Below are 14,772 nucleotides of genomic sequence, written 5' to 3'. Positions count from 1 at the left end.
TTAGAATAAAGAATGCAAATAAAAAAATCTTGTCTAGCTAGTTACACTTATTTTATATTATATTATAGTAGAATTCGTGAAAGAATTCGACCTTGAATTAATTGGACTAATTGTAAGACTAGTACCAGGGTCTCATGTAGAACTATAATCGTACGGTCAACCTTTTCACGAATGCCGAATTATTTATAATAATGTTTTCATTTTTCTCTTATTGTCATATATATAGTTTCAATAGAAAAATTAACATTTAATAACATTGTCATTTGTGATATTAATCAGATAATACAAGGCGTTTAATTTTAGGTTACCACGTATTTAAATATAAAAAATTATTCTAAAATAAGAAAGTTAATAATATTAAATTATGCAAAAATAATATTAAATTAGTAGTAAAATAATATTATAAAGTAATATTATAAAGTAGTATAATAAAATAATATTATGTCATATTACTATATAATATTAACATATAATATTATTTTTTATTTTACGACATTGTATATATAATATTATATAATTAACTTATTTTTACTAAAAAATTTGACCATTTAACTTGCATGTAGAAACTTTGAAACCCTGTCAAATACAAAAATGCCCTGTGTTCAATAACAGACTTTCAAGACAAATTTGAATAATTATGTGATTGTTTCTTTTTTATAATAAATGAAGCACTCAACATGGTGTCTGATAGTTTCCATTGTTTACAGGGCTTCATATTAGTTATAGTTCCATATTAGGTACAATTACCATACGTATTTAAGTATAATGGTGATTGGTAATAATAAATTTAATGCGCACGTTAATATCAGCATTTAGATTTGTAAAGTCATGAAAGAGGAGCAACGAGATCTGTGAATAACCACGTTTGTACTCTACTAGCTTTGACAAGTGTCAGCTTCCTGTACGGTGTATTAGGAGTCATCAACAGTTGTTATGTCATTTCAACGACTACACTGGCATTTACACGAGATAAACGAGAAAACTAACGATCTGAATCGATTGAAGATATTCTTACCTGTTATAATAGCCCGTTCTTTCCTTGACTCAACCCAAGATAATTCAATGTAGATATAGTTTAATTACTACATCGACTATATAGTACAATATAGTTCAATAATTTACTCCAATAATTTAACATTGCTACATTTATTCTAAAGAAATTCGTTATATATTCCAATACGTGTTCAGGAGTGTTCTTCTCCTAAAAAATAATTTTATCAAAGTGTTCCTATTTAAATAATCTTTTTAATAAACGTGAAAACGCTCATAACATACGTATAATTAAAACATTAGAACGTCTATTTACGAATCGGTTCATGCATTTGTAACGCATTGATATTTTCGTGTAAAAAGTTTATTCTATTCTTATTGTTGCTGTTGTTGTTGCTTAAGTTCTTTTTCTTGTAGTTCTGGTTATTATTATTATTATTATTATTATTATTATTATTATTATTTTTATTTTTATTATTATTATTATTATTATTATTATTATTATTATTATTAATTTTTATTATTATATTATTTATATATTATTAAATTATTATTATAACTATTATTATAGGAGTCATCAAGGTTCACTGCTAAAATAAGACTATTTTTTAAAAGTTCATAGATTCAAAAGTATAAAATGAAATTGCGGCACAGCAGCATCTTTAAGGAAGCTTTTCGCACAATATACGCGTAACTTAGCTGCACTGTTATGTTGAATCTCACATAAAGTTAGTTTCCTCTTGAATAGCGACATTAAAATACAATATACGGATTATTTTCCGACAATTGGAATATTTGTGGTAAGCAGACGTAAAAAAATTTGTATTTTATAAATTCCTTGATAGTCAAAAAACAATCCGTACACTATATTGAAGCAGTTCTATTTGCAAATAAGCTAATATTTTTCAAATACATGTCGTATACTAATTTTAAATACCGAAAACGCGTGTGAAATAAAAAAAAACAAATATTCGTTTCGGTCTTTTTAACCATGGAATATGTTTTACAGACCCTGTAGCGTTTTCATCAACCATTTGTTATGAATAAGTGCTAATGCACACCTGTAAATTATCAGTTGAAACTTAAGCATTAAGAGCAACGCATTTGTGATTTACTGCGGCCCGAAAATTATAGTGTCTTTAAACGCGCATAATGCAATTAATATTATTCTGATTCAAACATATAAATAAAGAATCTTTGCCTGATAGTAGGTACAAGTAAGTCATGTTTTTAAAAATTTAGATAAATAATAAATGTAGAGGCTAATGGAGAGTATATTGCTGGATATTTTTCGTCAATGTAATATCACAAATATTTATTCTTTGGGCTCTAAGTATATGACAAATACGATTAAGAGAGCTTTAATCGGGTTCAAATTTTTTATTAAATCTTTACCTAATAATTGATCAAAGAGTTACTTACAAATAGTCACAAATGTAGCTTTCATTCTCGATATTTTAAAGTAATAAATAACTGTATTCCTAATGATCATACATTTTATTTATTATTTTATATAATTATGAAGAAATTTAATTACAAATGAAATTAAAATCTTTAATCTTAAGTCCGTTATTATGTCTTTTAAACAAAAAAAATATTAGATTCATAATAAGCGGTCTCAAAAATCCTCAAATACTAATTTTTTAAAGTAATTTAGTCACTTTTTAATAAGAATATTAGCGATTTCCAATCCGCCATTTTGTTTGTCAAAAAAATAATATCAGATTTATAATTATTCTCTCAAACTCTTAAATACTCTTTTTCAAAAAAATTAAACATCTTTACATTCATCTTGCGTTTTCGTAAATCTGTATCAGTGTTTGCCGTATCGAGGATTTCCGTAGAAACTGCTGCAGTACCGTAATTTTTAAATATTTCTGTCAAGAATTTATTTAAGTATAATTTAATTCTTGATAATTACATAATAATTCCTATAATAATTCCTGAAGTCGGAATTTGCTGTGTAGTTAGAAATAAAAATATTTCAAATTATACTTTTGAATTTATGAATTTTTTTTAGAATATATTCCTTTTTTGAGCGATCTGAGCAGTTAGACCCCCTTAGTTAATTATATTATTTTCTTCCTTAATTTTTTTAAACAAAGGTTTTTTTGTCACCTTTTTCTTTATCAATTATACTAATCTCCTTTCGCTTCGCAACCTTAAAGAATATTCACAAAATGGTTGGCAACGATATTGATATGTAACGTTTTGGTGATGAAAGCTCATGCACTCGTAACAAACGAGACTTGCTTCCGTGAGATCGACGGAATAAATTTCCGTTCTATTTCTCTTCTTTTTCTTGTTTAATAGAACGATAACCAGACGATTCTTCGAACATTGACGTTGATTAAATAAAGAATCTTACGACTATGATCTAAGACATTGAACAATCCGTGTGTAAATTCAGTCTACTTTCTTTTCATTCCTCAAACCTTTTCCCCTTTCGGGACGCTATCTATCTTCTGCGAATAGAACCTGTATATTTCTTACATGTGACGCAACGTAGAAACGTACTCAGAAGTGCTAATCGACTAATTTAGTAGGTGAAAGGATCTAATCGTCGTAGAACTATCGATTGTCGCAGTTACTTACGAATACTCTGTTCGAAAGTATAACTACTATTAGAATACGAGAAACGTTACTACGACATACGTTACGTTAATAAGATATCTTAAATTTCTTATACTTTCATTGTTATCTTTCATAGAGCGTATTCAATGTCTCTATCCGATTGGAACGAGATCTCAATGTATCTAAAAGACTTCTTCAATATACGTTAAATCATAAATAAATAGCACGCTAAATAATTACCACACAATGATTACTAGTTTTATTTGAAATAAAAAAAAATTTTTTCTTCGAGTTAGCGATTTTTTTCTCATGATAAGGACTTTTCGTCTTGCAAGGTAAAAAAAAAAGGTAAGAAATACAATTATAATGACGAAGATAGATAAACAAAAGTTTTACAAGCCGACAACGAAGAAAAATGCGAAAAAGTTAACGTAACAGATGCTCTGGTAAACGGCAATTCCATTCAGCGACATTTTCTCCTCGTTCTTTCTGACGCAGCCCATTTTTTCTAAGGGTATATTTTGCACAGAGTATTCTCGGTGCTCGGTCGGCATCATACAAACCGTACGCTTTTTTGACATCATTTCGTCGTCCTTGTCACGAAGATTTTGAAGCCAGGCTGGATACCAACGAAGCTCACAATCGCATATCAACGGGTTATCTGTATAAAAAAAAATAATAAAATAAATTAAACAGTTATTCGTAATATTTGATAATTTAATTTTATGTATCATCAAGATTGTCTATTTTAAAATTTGATATAAAAATTGACAAGAGGTCTTTTCAATCGTGGTGTGGTTAAAATGAAATACTTTACGTTTATTATGAGAACTATTTATAGAAACTGAATCGTATCATTACCTGTTATGTCGATATGTCGCAATGTGTCGACGATTGTTTCTGTCACTTCCTCTGGTATGTGAGTGAGTTTATTATTTTGTAGGCTGAGCGTTTCCAGGGAATTTAAATTTTCAAATACTAACGGTGGTAGTACTTTAATTCTGTAAGATTAAACAATTTGAACGTTTATGTCAATACGATATGTGTCGATATTGACAGTTACAAGATCAAAATATGAATTATAATTACAAATTTTTCTGAAGATTAAGAAAAGATATTGAATCTCCGTATCCGGTAAAAGCATCTTCTGGGAGCACAGTTATATTGTTTGCTCTTAAGTCAAGGTGACGTAAACGATGAAGGCGCCTAAGAGCATCACTCGGTACCATGTGTAAATTGTTATCACCTAATCGTAAATATTGTAAATTTTCTGAAAAAAAAAAAAACATTAAAAAAGGAGATATTTTTGTTTGTGTTTGTGATTATGGAAGAGTAAATATCGAATTTATACGAAATCAAACAGTTAATTAAAGGTAATTAAAGTTAATATCTGGAAGATAAATAGACCCCCGTATTTTACGTATTTTATACGTAACCTGCAGAACTATATAATGATTGTAATTAAATGTTTTGATATATCCTCGCGAAGGTTAAAAAATCCCACATGAAATACACTCTTACTTGCATATACATATTCGTGTTACACGTGTGTGTGTGTGATCTACATAAGTGATCCGCGATGCGTACAACCTACTACTTCCATACATTAAATCACGCTTGTGGGATACACTTTGCAATATTATTGGAGTATTAAAGTATGACGTTAAGAGTACACACATTTCTTTCGAAACAGAATTGTGTAACTTTCAATGAAAGTGGAGAAACCGTGTCTCACTTTAAATATTAAAGAAAATTTACTATCTTTATAAAATAACGTATAAAATTTGTTTTATGATAGTGGAAAAACAAGTTCACTTTTCGGAAAAATGCTTTCATGTAAATCAACTAAACTCACCTTCAAGGCCAATAAATGCATCTGGATCGACATAGCTGATTTCATTTCCGTCAAGCTCCAAAGAATTTAATTGTGACAAATCATAAAATGCACGAGCTGGTATAGATCGAATCTGATTGTGCGCCAGTCCTAATGAGTCCAAATTTTTTAATCCTATGGAAAATTCGTAGATCAATAATCACAACAAAAATTATCTTCTAGGAAGAACATCAAATTAATTTTTTTTTTTTTTTTTTAATGGATTTGATATTATTTAATTCCTTAAGCAGCACACTCGAGTTAACTCTAGCAGCGTATTATTTTATATTTCTATGATTTTTTACATTTAAATATAATAGAAAATGGAAAATAAGAATGTGGAAGCAAAGAAAAAGAATCGTTTTTTTTTTCGAAAAATGTTTTTTCCGAAATAGTAATTCGAAAAGAAAGATTAAAAAGTCGACGTATGTGTAACATTGCAATATTCGGCTCTTCTCTGTAATGTGGACCAAAATCCAAAATTAACATAAAAATATTGATTATTTCTGTATTTTTTTAATTTTTTTGTCAAAACAATGTTCTAAACTATGTCTTTATGCAAAAAAAAAAAATGATTTTCTTAGGGCGTTTTTTTTCAAAATCATTGCTGCTTAAGGGGTTAATAAAGTAAAAAAAATCAATATATATATATATACATATATATAGGTTAGGTCCTTATATAAGTTATATAAGGAGAATATATCAATGTATTGTTCCAATATCAATTCAAATCAATTAAAAAATATTATAAAAATGTAAAAAAGCGCAATAGAATGTGTGTCTCTAATTGTTTAGAATGAAATGGAGAAACATTCGAACATTTATTATATTCAGAGACAGAAATCAGTACACATGAAAGTTTGATGATGAATATCTTTTAAACGCTTAATTTAATCGCCAAAACATAAGACACCATTTTTACAGATCAGTTTATTTCCTACAAAAATTTGTATTCTGTATTTTATAATAGTCATTCATTGTCGAGTTATAATTTTCATAAACAAAAATGAAATTTGTCTTAAAATAATCAAACTTAAATCTTCAATATCATTCAAATGGTGAGGTTTACGGAAAAAATATAAAATACCTATTTTGTAGAGCAATAAATTTCCTACAAAATTCTTTTTAAACATTTTTTTGTACAATCAATTAATGATGAGGTATGAATTTTATTCTATTGGACTGAGAAAAAAAATAAAAAAACTGCGATGCGGAGGATCTTCCTATTAAAATTAAGAGCTCATATTTTGTGAGAAATTTTTCAAGGTGTCTAGCAACCCATTTTTCCGTGGCACTTGTAAAAAAAAAATAATTGATTTTTTTGACCCACCCTAATATATATATATATATCATATTTAAACTTTTGGTAACTTTTATTTATTATTTATAACTCTCTTAATATTTTCTTAAAATAACTCGAGTAAACAACATTTTAATCCTTATTAAACTTTATATCATAGGATAATTTAATATAAATAACGGTAAAGAATAAATAGACTTTAAAATCTAGATTTGATCGTACAAATGAGACAGTTTCTAGCGATAAACCTATATTCATATCTTTTTATACCCTAACTAGTCAAAGTCTTAACAAAAGTTATATTCTTATAATTTAATATCAGTTATACATAAGTAGTGGTAGCTTAAATGAAAAATTTTATAATCCTAAAATAATAATAAAACAATATTTATATTTATAGTTATCGTAAATTTAAATGAAGAAAAGCACAATAACATTGAACGTAGAATTTTAATCAAGGATAAATTAAATCCGCTTGCTTACCTAGAAAATCTGCTTCCTGGATAGATCGTATTTTATTTTCTTGCATCTCCAGCTTCTTCAACATATCCAACGAGGAAAGAGCAGATGTTGGTACGCTTGTTAATTTATTCCCTCCTAGATTGAGGCGTTTTAATTTTCGACTGTCGGCATTATCGTTTGTATTTTAATTAAAAATTGACCTGTTATGTAGGAATTTAATTCATTATCAAAATATTTAAATATCATACTTATCGAGTCCCTTAAAAGCTTCCCCGTCTATCGAAGATATCTCATTTTCGTAGAGAGTGAGAATTTCAAGTGTGTCGAGGCCTTCGAAAGCTTTTGCATGAATGGCACTGATCTTATTATGATTAAGATTCAAAATAAGTAAATGATGAAGGTTTCGTAACGCCAGGGATGGAACGGTTCCTAAATAATTCTGTGAGAAATCCAGTTGTGTCAATTTGTTTCCTGTAAAAAATGATAAAAGATATAAATAATCGACAACATTTATTGAAATAAAAAATCTTTTTTTAATCGCTTCATCTTTCAATCTTTAAGTAAATAATGTTTTCTTTATTCTGTAACATAAATGAAAATAAGATTGATTAAAGATTAAGAAAAATGATTTTTTATATTGGAGACACAGAATTTTTTTCAGGAAACAAACAAATTTTATCATACTTGATCCATCTTATCGACTTACCGATCGAGTTCAAGGAGGATTCTTCAACTGCAGCCAAAGTGCTGTTGTGGATAGTAAGATGACGTATATCCAGACCGAGAAACATGTAGCCTTGAAGTTTAGGTAAATTATTGTGTCTGAGTCTCAAATAGAAAATGACAGTATTTGGTTTTCCTTTGAGAGCATTCATGGCTGTAGCAATGTGTGTTAAATCAGTCTGCTCGCAAACAATATCCAAGCCAGCCTTTTTTGTGGAGCAGGAACATGGTGAGATCTCACGTTGATCTGGACACATTGGTGAAGTTTGCGCTAAACAGCTGGCCAATAACAGGCAGATAAACCACGTTAGTCTCCATGTAGTTTTTAAAGTTCTACTCGTCGTCATATTTTCGATATATATTTGCTTTATTCGATATTTTATTCTTTCCTGCTCCTTTTTTCTTCTATTTCCTTCTCTGTTAACTTTGAAGTCCTCTTCTCTTCCTGTACTTTTTCTTCTTCTTTATCCGTCTACTTTCTATTACGACTCTTTGTTCTTTATATTTCTCTTTTCTAGTTACTTCCTCGTTCTGTTTTCGTACCTATATAGCCTGCTACTTAGCATTTGTTCTTCTCATACTCATTTTTCGCTCTTCTATGGTGTACTGGTACACCAAGACTGTAACAAAAGAAAAAAACAGAACGTTTAGGTACAAAGAATTATTATTCTCTTTAATGTACGATTATGTGTAGAAAGAAATATAATTCAGCAAATATTGTATTTCTAGACAAAAAATCCTTTGAATATAAGAGAAATAGCTATTTTTAGTTTTACTTTACCGTAAGACGAGTATTTCCTTAGCTTTTCAATAAAATATTATGATATGAAAAAAATCCAAATGGATTAACAAGCGCATAAAAACTAGAAAGACGAAATATAAGATTAAATTATGTTCATATTCGAATAAGAAAGATATAAAAAATAAAAAAATAGCGTGCTATTTAGAATTATTTTAAAAAGTATGTTGACAATAAGAGATTAAGTATCGATTTATAGGAAAAAAACAAATAACTCTCACTTTTTTAAAAAGTTTCATTTGAAATATAAATCACTCAAAGTAACTATAAATATTAATATTACATTTATCACGAGTACGGGAAGATCAAGTCAAATCATTGACAGACATAACTTCGGGTGCCATATTATACGAGTTACTCAATCCTTTTCACGATAAACGAATTAATCTAATTGACGTCACATATCAAATATTACACACACACACACACACACACCGAGATAACACAGTACAAAAAAACAGTCGCAGACTAATTGAACGCTTTGTTAATTCTCTATCAGAGACTAAATTTATTTGTAGCAATATGATTCATTGATGATCAACGGAACATCCACTTACAGAGATCGATATGTTAGTAAAAATAAATCTCAAGATTTATATTAGACTTTTTCTTTCCTTCAATTCTTTAACAAAAAATATAAATTTAAATAAATTTAAAAAATCGATAAAAAACATTATAATCGAAACAAACTTACTTTCACTTCCTCTTTACAAAAGAATATCATTCTCCACAGAAAATTCGTATTCTAACGAGAATACCCATAAAATGTAACACCAAAATTTCGTTCTAATTACAGTCAGTAAATTTCGTTTTAGGAAAAAGCCACAAATAGCAGTAACTATGCCATAATAACACACCGAAAAGCGAGGAGTTTCTGATGAGAACTTGTAAACGACGTAGGTCGTTAACGTTTCGAAGATATCGATAAAGGTTTAGTTCGTTGGGAATTAATTTGAATTTAACAGAGATAGCACATGTTCTCTGTGGAGTTCCGTGTCCATCCACACTTTCCAATGTCCTGCAGTTCTCCTTTTAATCGAAACTTTCAATTAATAGGTAGAGTTTTAATTCTTAAAGTTTTCCGTTTTTTTTTTTTTTTGACACCTATTCGTGTTAGAGTTCCTCTTTTCTCTTCTTTTACATTTCTTTCTTAATTTTCTCTTTCACTTCCACTCCTTCTTTCTGTTACTTTTTTTTATTGTAAGAATTAATTTTAATGAACGTTAATGAGTAAGCAGCAAGTATGCTTGGCTCTCGAATATAAGATGTTGTTCGGTATCGGCTCCGTTGGCTTCTGCGTTGTCGGTGACCTGGGTATTCGTCGTCGTTCTGGCATCATCATCATTACCTCACGTTAATAAACAGCTTCCGCCTCGTGGAATCATGGGACTACAACGAACGCCGCTCACAGAGATACGAAGCAGCTCTCATCTTTTGCTGACCGGAAAATAATCGAGGGTATCGTAGCTAGACGATTAGTGAAGTATCATCTCATTTCTACTTGGTAACCGCTTTGAACTCTTTTATTTCTTTTTTTCCCCTATTATTTTATTTCTTATTCTTACATTTTTTATATTTGTAATCGATTTTTACTATCTAGATCATCTAATATTTGACTTTTGTAGTGTTTTTTTTTGTATTTATTTGAAGTATTAGAAAAGTTCAAGATCGTTGATATATTTTATATTCTATCGATGCAAAATGCAATTATAGAATCAATTTATTTAAATAGTCGACTTGGATATTTTGATGATGCAACGAATAATTGATACGAATAAAGATCTCAACGAAAATTTAGAGAATAAAAAATGATGGAACATAAATGCGTTTTTCTATAAATTAATGGTTCTAAAAATGCGGGCTCCCTCCCTAAAAAGATCACAAAATGATTTTAAAGCTTTTTCCCTTTTTCTAATTTTTTTTTTATTTCCTACTATAAAAAAATTTATATTTATTGTTAATAATATTATTAAAATTGTATATTTTTTCCTTTGTTAAAATTTTTTTATAATGTTATGAGCACTTTTATTCAATTTTTATTTCTTTTCATAATTTATACATACTTTATCAAGGATGGTGCGTATTACATTTATATAATAAAATATAAACTTTGTAGAATGCTGTTTTCCTTTTTTTGTACATAGATGAATTTGTAATTTAAATTTTTTTAATTAGAGAGAGAGAGAGAGAGAGAGAGAGAGAGAGAGAGAGACATGATTATAAATAAAAATAGTTTAAGAGCCGCTGCTATAAGTTATTGTAATTAAAAAATTATTGCTTGATTAATTTTTTTATAAGAAAATAAAAGATAATAAACGAAAGCGTATTTTATAGTCATAAACTTAATAGACCTACGATAAAAAATACACCCTGACTATCAAGATACGAGAAAATTGAGTTACTGTGTAGTGGCAGATCATTGAATAATTTTTTCTTTTTTATTTTCCTTTTATTTCTTTTTCTACTTTTTTTCACTCTCTCTTTCTAAATAGAAAATAAAATTATATACTTTCTAATTCCTTTTGAAGAATATATATATATAGGGTTATCTGTAATTGGTGGTACAAGAAAAAAGGGGGTGATTCTAAATGAAAAAATAAATCAAAAATAAAGAATAACAATGTTTCGTTTGAGGTTTTGTTTTTGAGAAAATCGACTTTGAATTTTCACAAAGTACGACTTTTCGTTAAGTCGCGTCTGTCACGGGTGACTGACGTCCAACTATTTTTGTCAATACTAAGTAACGATTGTGGCCTAGCGGAAATTTCCCTAAGAATTTGCGTGACACTCAACGTGTTATTCTATAATATTTTATTTCATAAGCTTATCACCGGATTTTGTTAAACCGAAATTGAATATTAAGAAAAATAACAAAATATAAAATTTATGGTCTTTATAAGATTTGATTTCAAACACTAATCGATACTGATAGTGTTTTGCAATAAAAGTCGGATAGTAAAAAAAAAAGATAGAAAAACACTTCCGTGATATTGGTAGTGTTTATCAACATAATTTCAATCGAAACAATGATTTACAATGAGATCCGTTATAACGAGACATGATTAACACGTTGAGCGCCAAGCGAATTCTAAGGGAAATTCACGTCAGGCCACAATCGTTACTCAGTTTTGAAAAAAATAGTTAGACGTCAGTCACCCGTGACTGACGCAGCCTAACGAAAAGTCATATTTTGCGAAAATTTTCTCAAAAACAAAACCTCAAACGAAAAATTGTTATTCTTTATTTTTGATTAATTTTTTCATGTAGAATCACCCCCTTTTCGCTTGTACCACTGGTTACAAATAACCCTTTATATAAGAAGAGAAACAGCATTCGCCATCGCCAATCAAATTTATCATTGAAATGGACCAATAAAGATACCATTATAAGAAATATTAATTTAAGTTAAAGTATGTTACGACTTCTTTCCAAGAATAATATAAGTTTTATAAAGTTCTTATATAAAAATTTTTACATTAATATATTTAGTAGTTGTAAACAGTTTGAAAGATTTTCTTATTACATGGCCTAATTGTAATATGGTTCATGGTATATGGTAATATGTCCATTAGGGTGGGTCAAAAAAACCAATTATTTCTATTTTTACAAGTGCCATGGAAAAATGGGTTGCTAGACACCTTAAAAAAATTCTCACAAAATATGAGCTCTTAATTTTAATAGGAAGATCCTCAGCATCGCAGTTTTTTATTTTTTTCTCAGTCCAATAGAATAAAACTCATACCTCATCATTAATTGATTGTACAGAAAAATGTTGTAAAAGAATTTTGTAGGAAATTTATTGCTCTACAAAAAAGGTATTTTATACTGTTTCCGTAAACCTCACCATTTGAATGATATTGAAGATTTAAGTTTGATTTTTTTAAGACAAATTTTATTTTTGTTTATGAATATTATAACTCGACAATAAATGACTATTATAAAATACAGAATACAAATTTTTGTAGAAAATGAACTGCTCTATAAAAATGGTGTCTTATGTTTTGGCGATTAAATTAAGCGTTCAAAAGATATTCATCATCAAACTTTCATGTGTACTGATTTCTGTCTCTGAATATCTTTGTCTTAAAATTTGTCTAATTTTTAGTAACGAATAGAATATTTCAGACACCTAAAGAAGTTGTTATTGGTAGGTGCTAAATCAAAGGGATTAAGGGAATTGACTAAGAACATCTCAATATACTTTATGAATATTTTCATAAGTGATGTATGATATAGGGTCACGATTCAAAATTTAATCGAAGGGCAAAATAACCTTTACCATTTTTTGAATTAAAAACCCGTAAATTCTATTCAAAAATGATTTAAAAAATTAGTCAGTAGAAAGGAAAAAATCATAAAAGAAGTAGGAAACTGAATGTTTAAGAAATATTTTAAATTTGTATGAAATAATAAAACTTTATGTAAAGAATAAAAATAAAATTTGAATAGTTAAATAATTGAAAAAAAAGTTTTGTTTAAATATTGTGGATTTAATATGTCATCCTTAAATGAGTCATAATACCTTCAGATACCTTACATTACGAGCTAATGCCACCTAATCAAACGATTGATTATTAGTACTATCAGTAACTACCGTGATTACATTAAGCAATTAAAAATAATTGATCAACAGAACTGGAATTGTGTGTTATCATGACAAAATTAGGCCACGTACAACTTTTATAACTAGACAAAAATTGAAAGAGCTTGATTAGGAAGTTTTGAAGCATCCACCATATAATCTTGATCGTACACCATGAAATAACTACTTATCTTGGTTTCCTTAGAACACTCTTAATGGTTTTAGATTGATTTCAAAAGAGGCCAAAGAAAATTACTTGTCGCAGTTTTGTTGCAAAATATTCCAGGAATCACAATAGAAGAATCTCATGTAGGCAATAAAGATATTCTCAAAAAAATCACAAAAAGTTGCTAACCCAAATGTTATAATATATTTTTTTTTTCGTAAGGTTTGTTAACCCGGGCGCTCAGTCCCTGGAACATTGTGCCCGGGCCCCTTGCGGGGAAAAACCTATGATCGTAGCGGTCCCGCGGGTAGCCCAGACTCCCTTGCAAAGCGTCTGGCCGCCTCTGAGGCCACTAGGTCAAAAATGTTGTAAGCGGTGGTCCCAAAGACATCATTTCTGACGTCCGTGAGCCCAACGCATTGAGTTATCAGATGTAGGGGGTATTCTTCCCGTCGCCGCACCTGCCGCAGACCGAGTCTTGTGCTAGGCCCAGTCGCGTGAGATGTTTTCCAAAGTGCCAGTACCCGGTGACCAGTCCCACAACCAGCCTCAACTGGGCTCGGTCTAGGTTTATCAACTCGGTACCTAGCTTCTCCGAGGGCCCTGAGAACAGGGCCTTTGTGTGTCTCATACCAGGGCATTGCATCCAGAGATCCTTGAAGCGGTCCGTGGCCCACTTCGTAGTTCTCCTCCGCATAAGCTCCCATGAAATGCTGACTGGGCACCGGTTCGCCGGATCGTGCCGTGAAGCTCCAAGTCTGGCAAGCTTGTGCGCTCTCTCGTTGCCCTGAACGCCACTGTGATCCGGCACCCAGAGCAACTTTACTCTGTTGACACTGCCTAGCCGTGTCAACAAGTCGATACAGTTACCAGCAGTACAGATACCAGCCCTGACTTGACCACGGTGTTGTGTACAAGTCTGAGCGCGGTGTGGCTGTTACTACAGATGTAGATATGTTTACCATAATACCCTCTTTTCAGGATACTGCGGGCACAGGCCCGAATTGCAAACAGCCCCGTCTGAAGAACAGAGGCGGTACTGATTAGGGTGTAGGACAGCTCAGTCCTGTTATAATATATATTTGATTAAATAAAGTTTATTAAAAATAATATAAAAATGCGGTAAAAAAAAGTTATGTAAAAAAATCAGCGGAAACTCTTTGGACTACTTATATAGATATTTTTGTAATATAGTATATTTTAAGACAAATATTTCCTCAACAAAAAGCCTAATGATTTCGTTTTAAAGAAATAATATCTGTAGTAAGAGATAAAATAAGAAAAAACAGTGAATTTCTATAGA

The 14,772-nt window shown here is 29.8% G+C and overlaps 1 protein-coding gene across 4 annotated transcripts in view; it reads right to left on the bottom strand.

Moving 5' to 3' along the window:
• Window positions 1-1,130: 1,130 nt before the first annotated feature.
• Window positions 1,131-14,772, bottom strand: part of LOC107072268 (uncharacterized) — a 497,052-nt gene continuing 483,410 nt past the window's right edge. Inside the window, exons 1-8 of one of the 4 annotated variants that reach the window (XM_015332047.2) lie at window positions 9,416-10,011; window positions 7,906-8,542; window positions 7,448-7,670; window positions 7,221-7,360; window positions 5,420-5,572; window positions 4,654-4,834; window positions 4,426-4,565; window positions 1,131-4,225 (exon numbers count right to left, since the gene is read on the bottom strand). In XM_015332047.2, coding sequence (XP_015187533.1) covers window positions 3,957-4,225; window positions 4,426-4,565; window positions 4,654-4,834; window positions 5,420-5,572; window positions 7,221-7,360; window positions 7,448-7,670; window positions 7,906-8,269 — 1,470 coding nt within the window. In that variant the 5' untranslated portion in view covers window positions 8,270-8,542; window positions 9,416-10,011 and the 3' untranslated portion in view covers window positions 1,131-3,956. Of the gene's footprint in view, window positions 4,226-4,425; window positions 4,566-4,653; window positions 4,835-5,419; window positions 5,573-7,220; window positions 7,361-7,447; window positions 7,671-7,905; window positions 8,543-8,942; window positions 9,310-9,415; window positions 10,012-14,772 lie in introns of those variants that run through there. The other 3 variants (XM_015332048.2, XM_015332049.2, XM_089176139.1) reach the window with 3 other exon arrangements.

This window comes from Polistes dominula, unplaced genomic scaffold (assembly GCF_049000335.1).
Source record: "Polistes dominula isolate Pdom_NZ unplaced genomic scaffold, Pdom_raw_medaka contig_21, whole genome shotgun sequence".
In the NCBI taxonomy this organism is placed as follows: domain Eukaryota; kingdom Metazoa; phylum Arthropoda; class Insecta; order Hymenoptera; family Vespidae; genus Polistes; species Polistes dominula.
The sequence above is the reverse complement of the archived record's forward strand: the minus strand, read 5'-3'. Positions and strand labels throughout refer to the sequence as shown.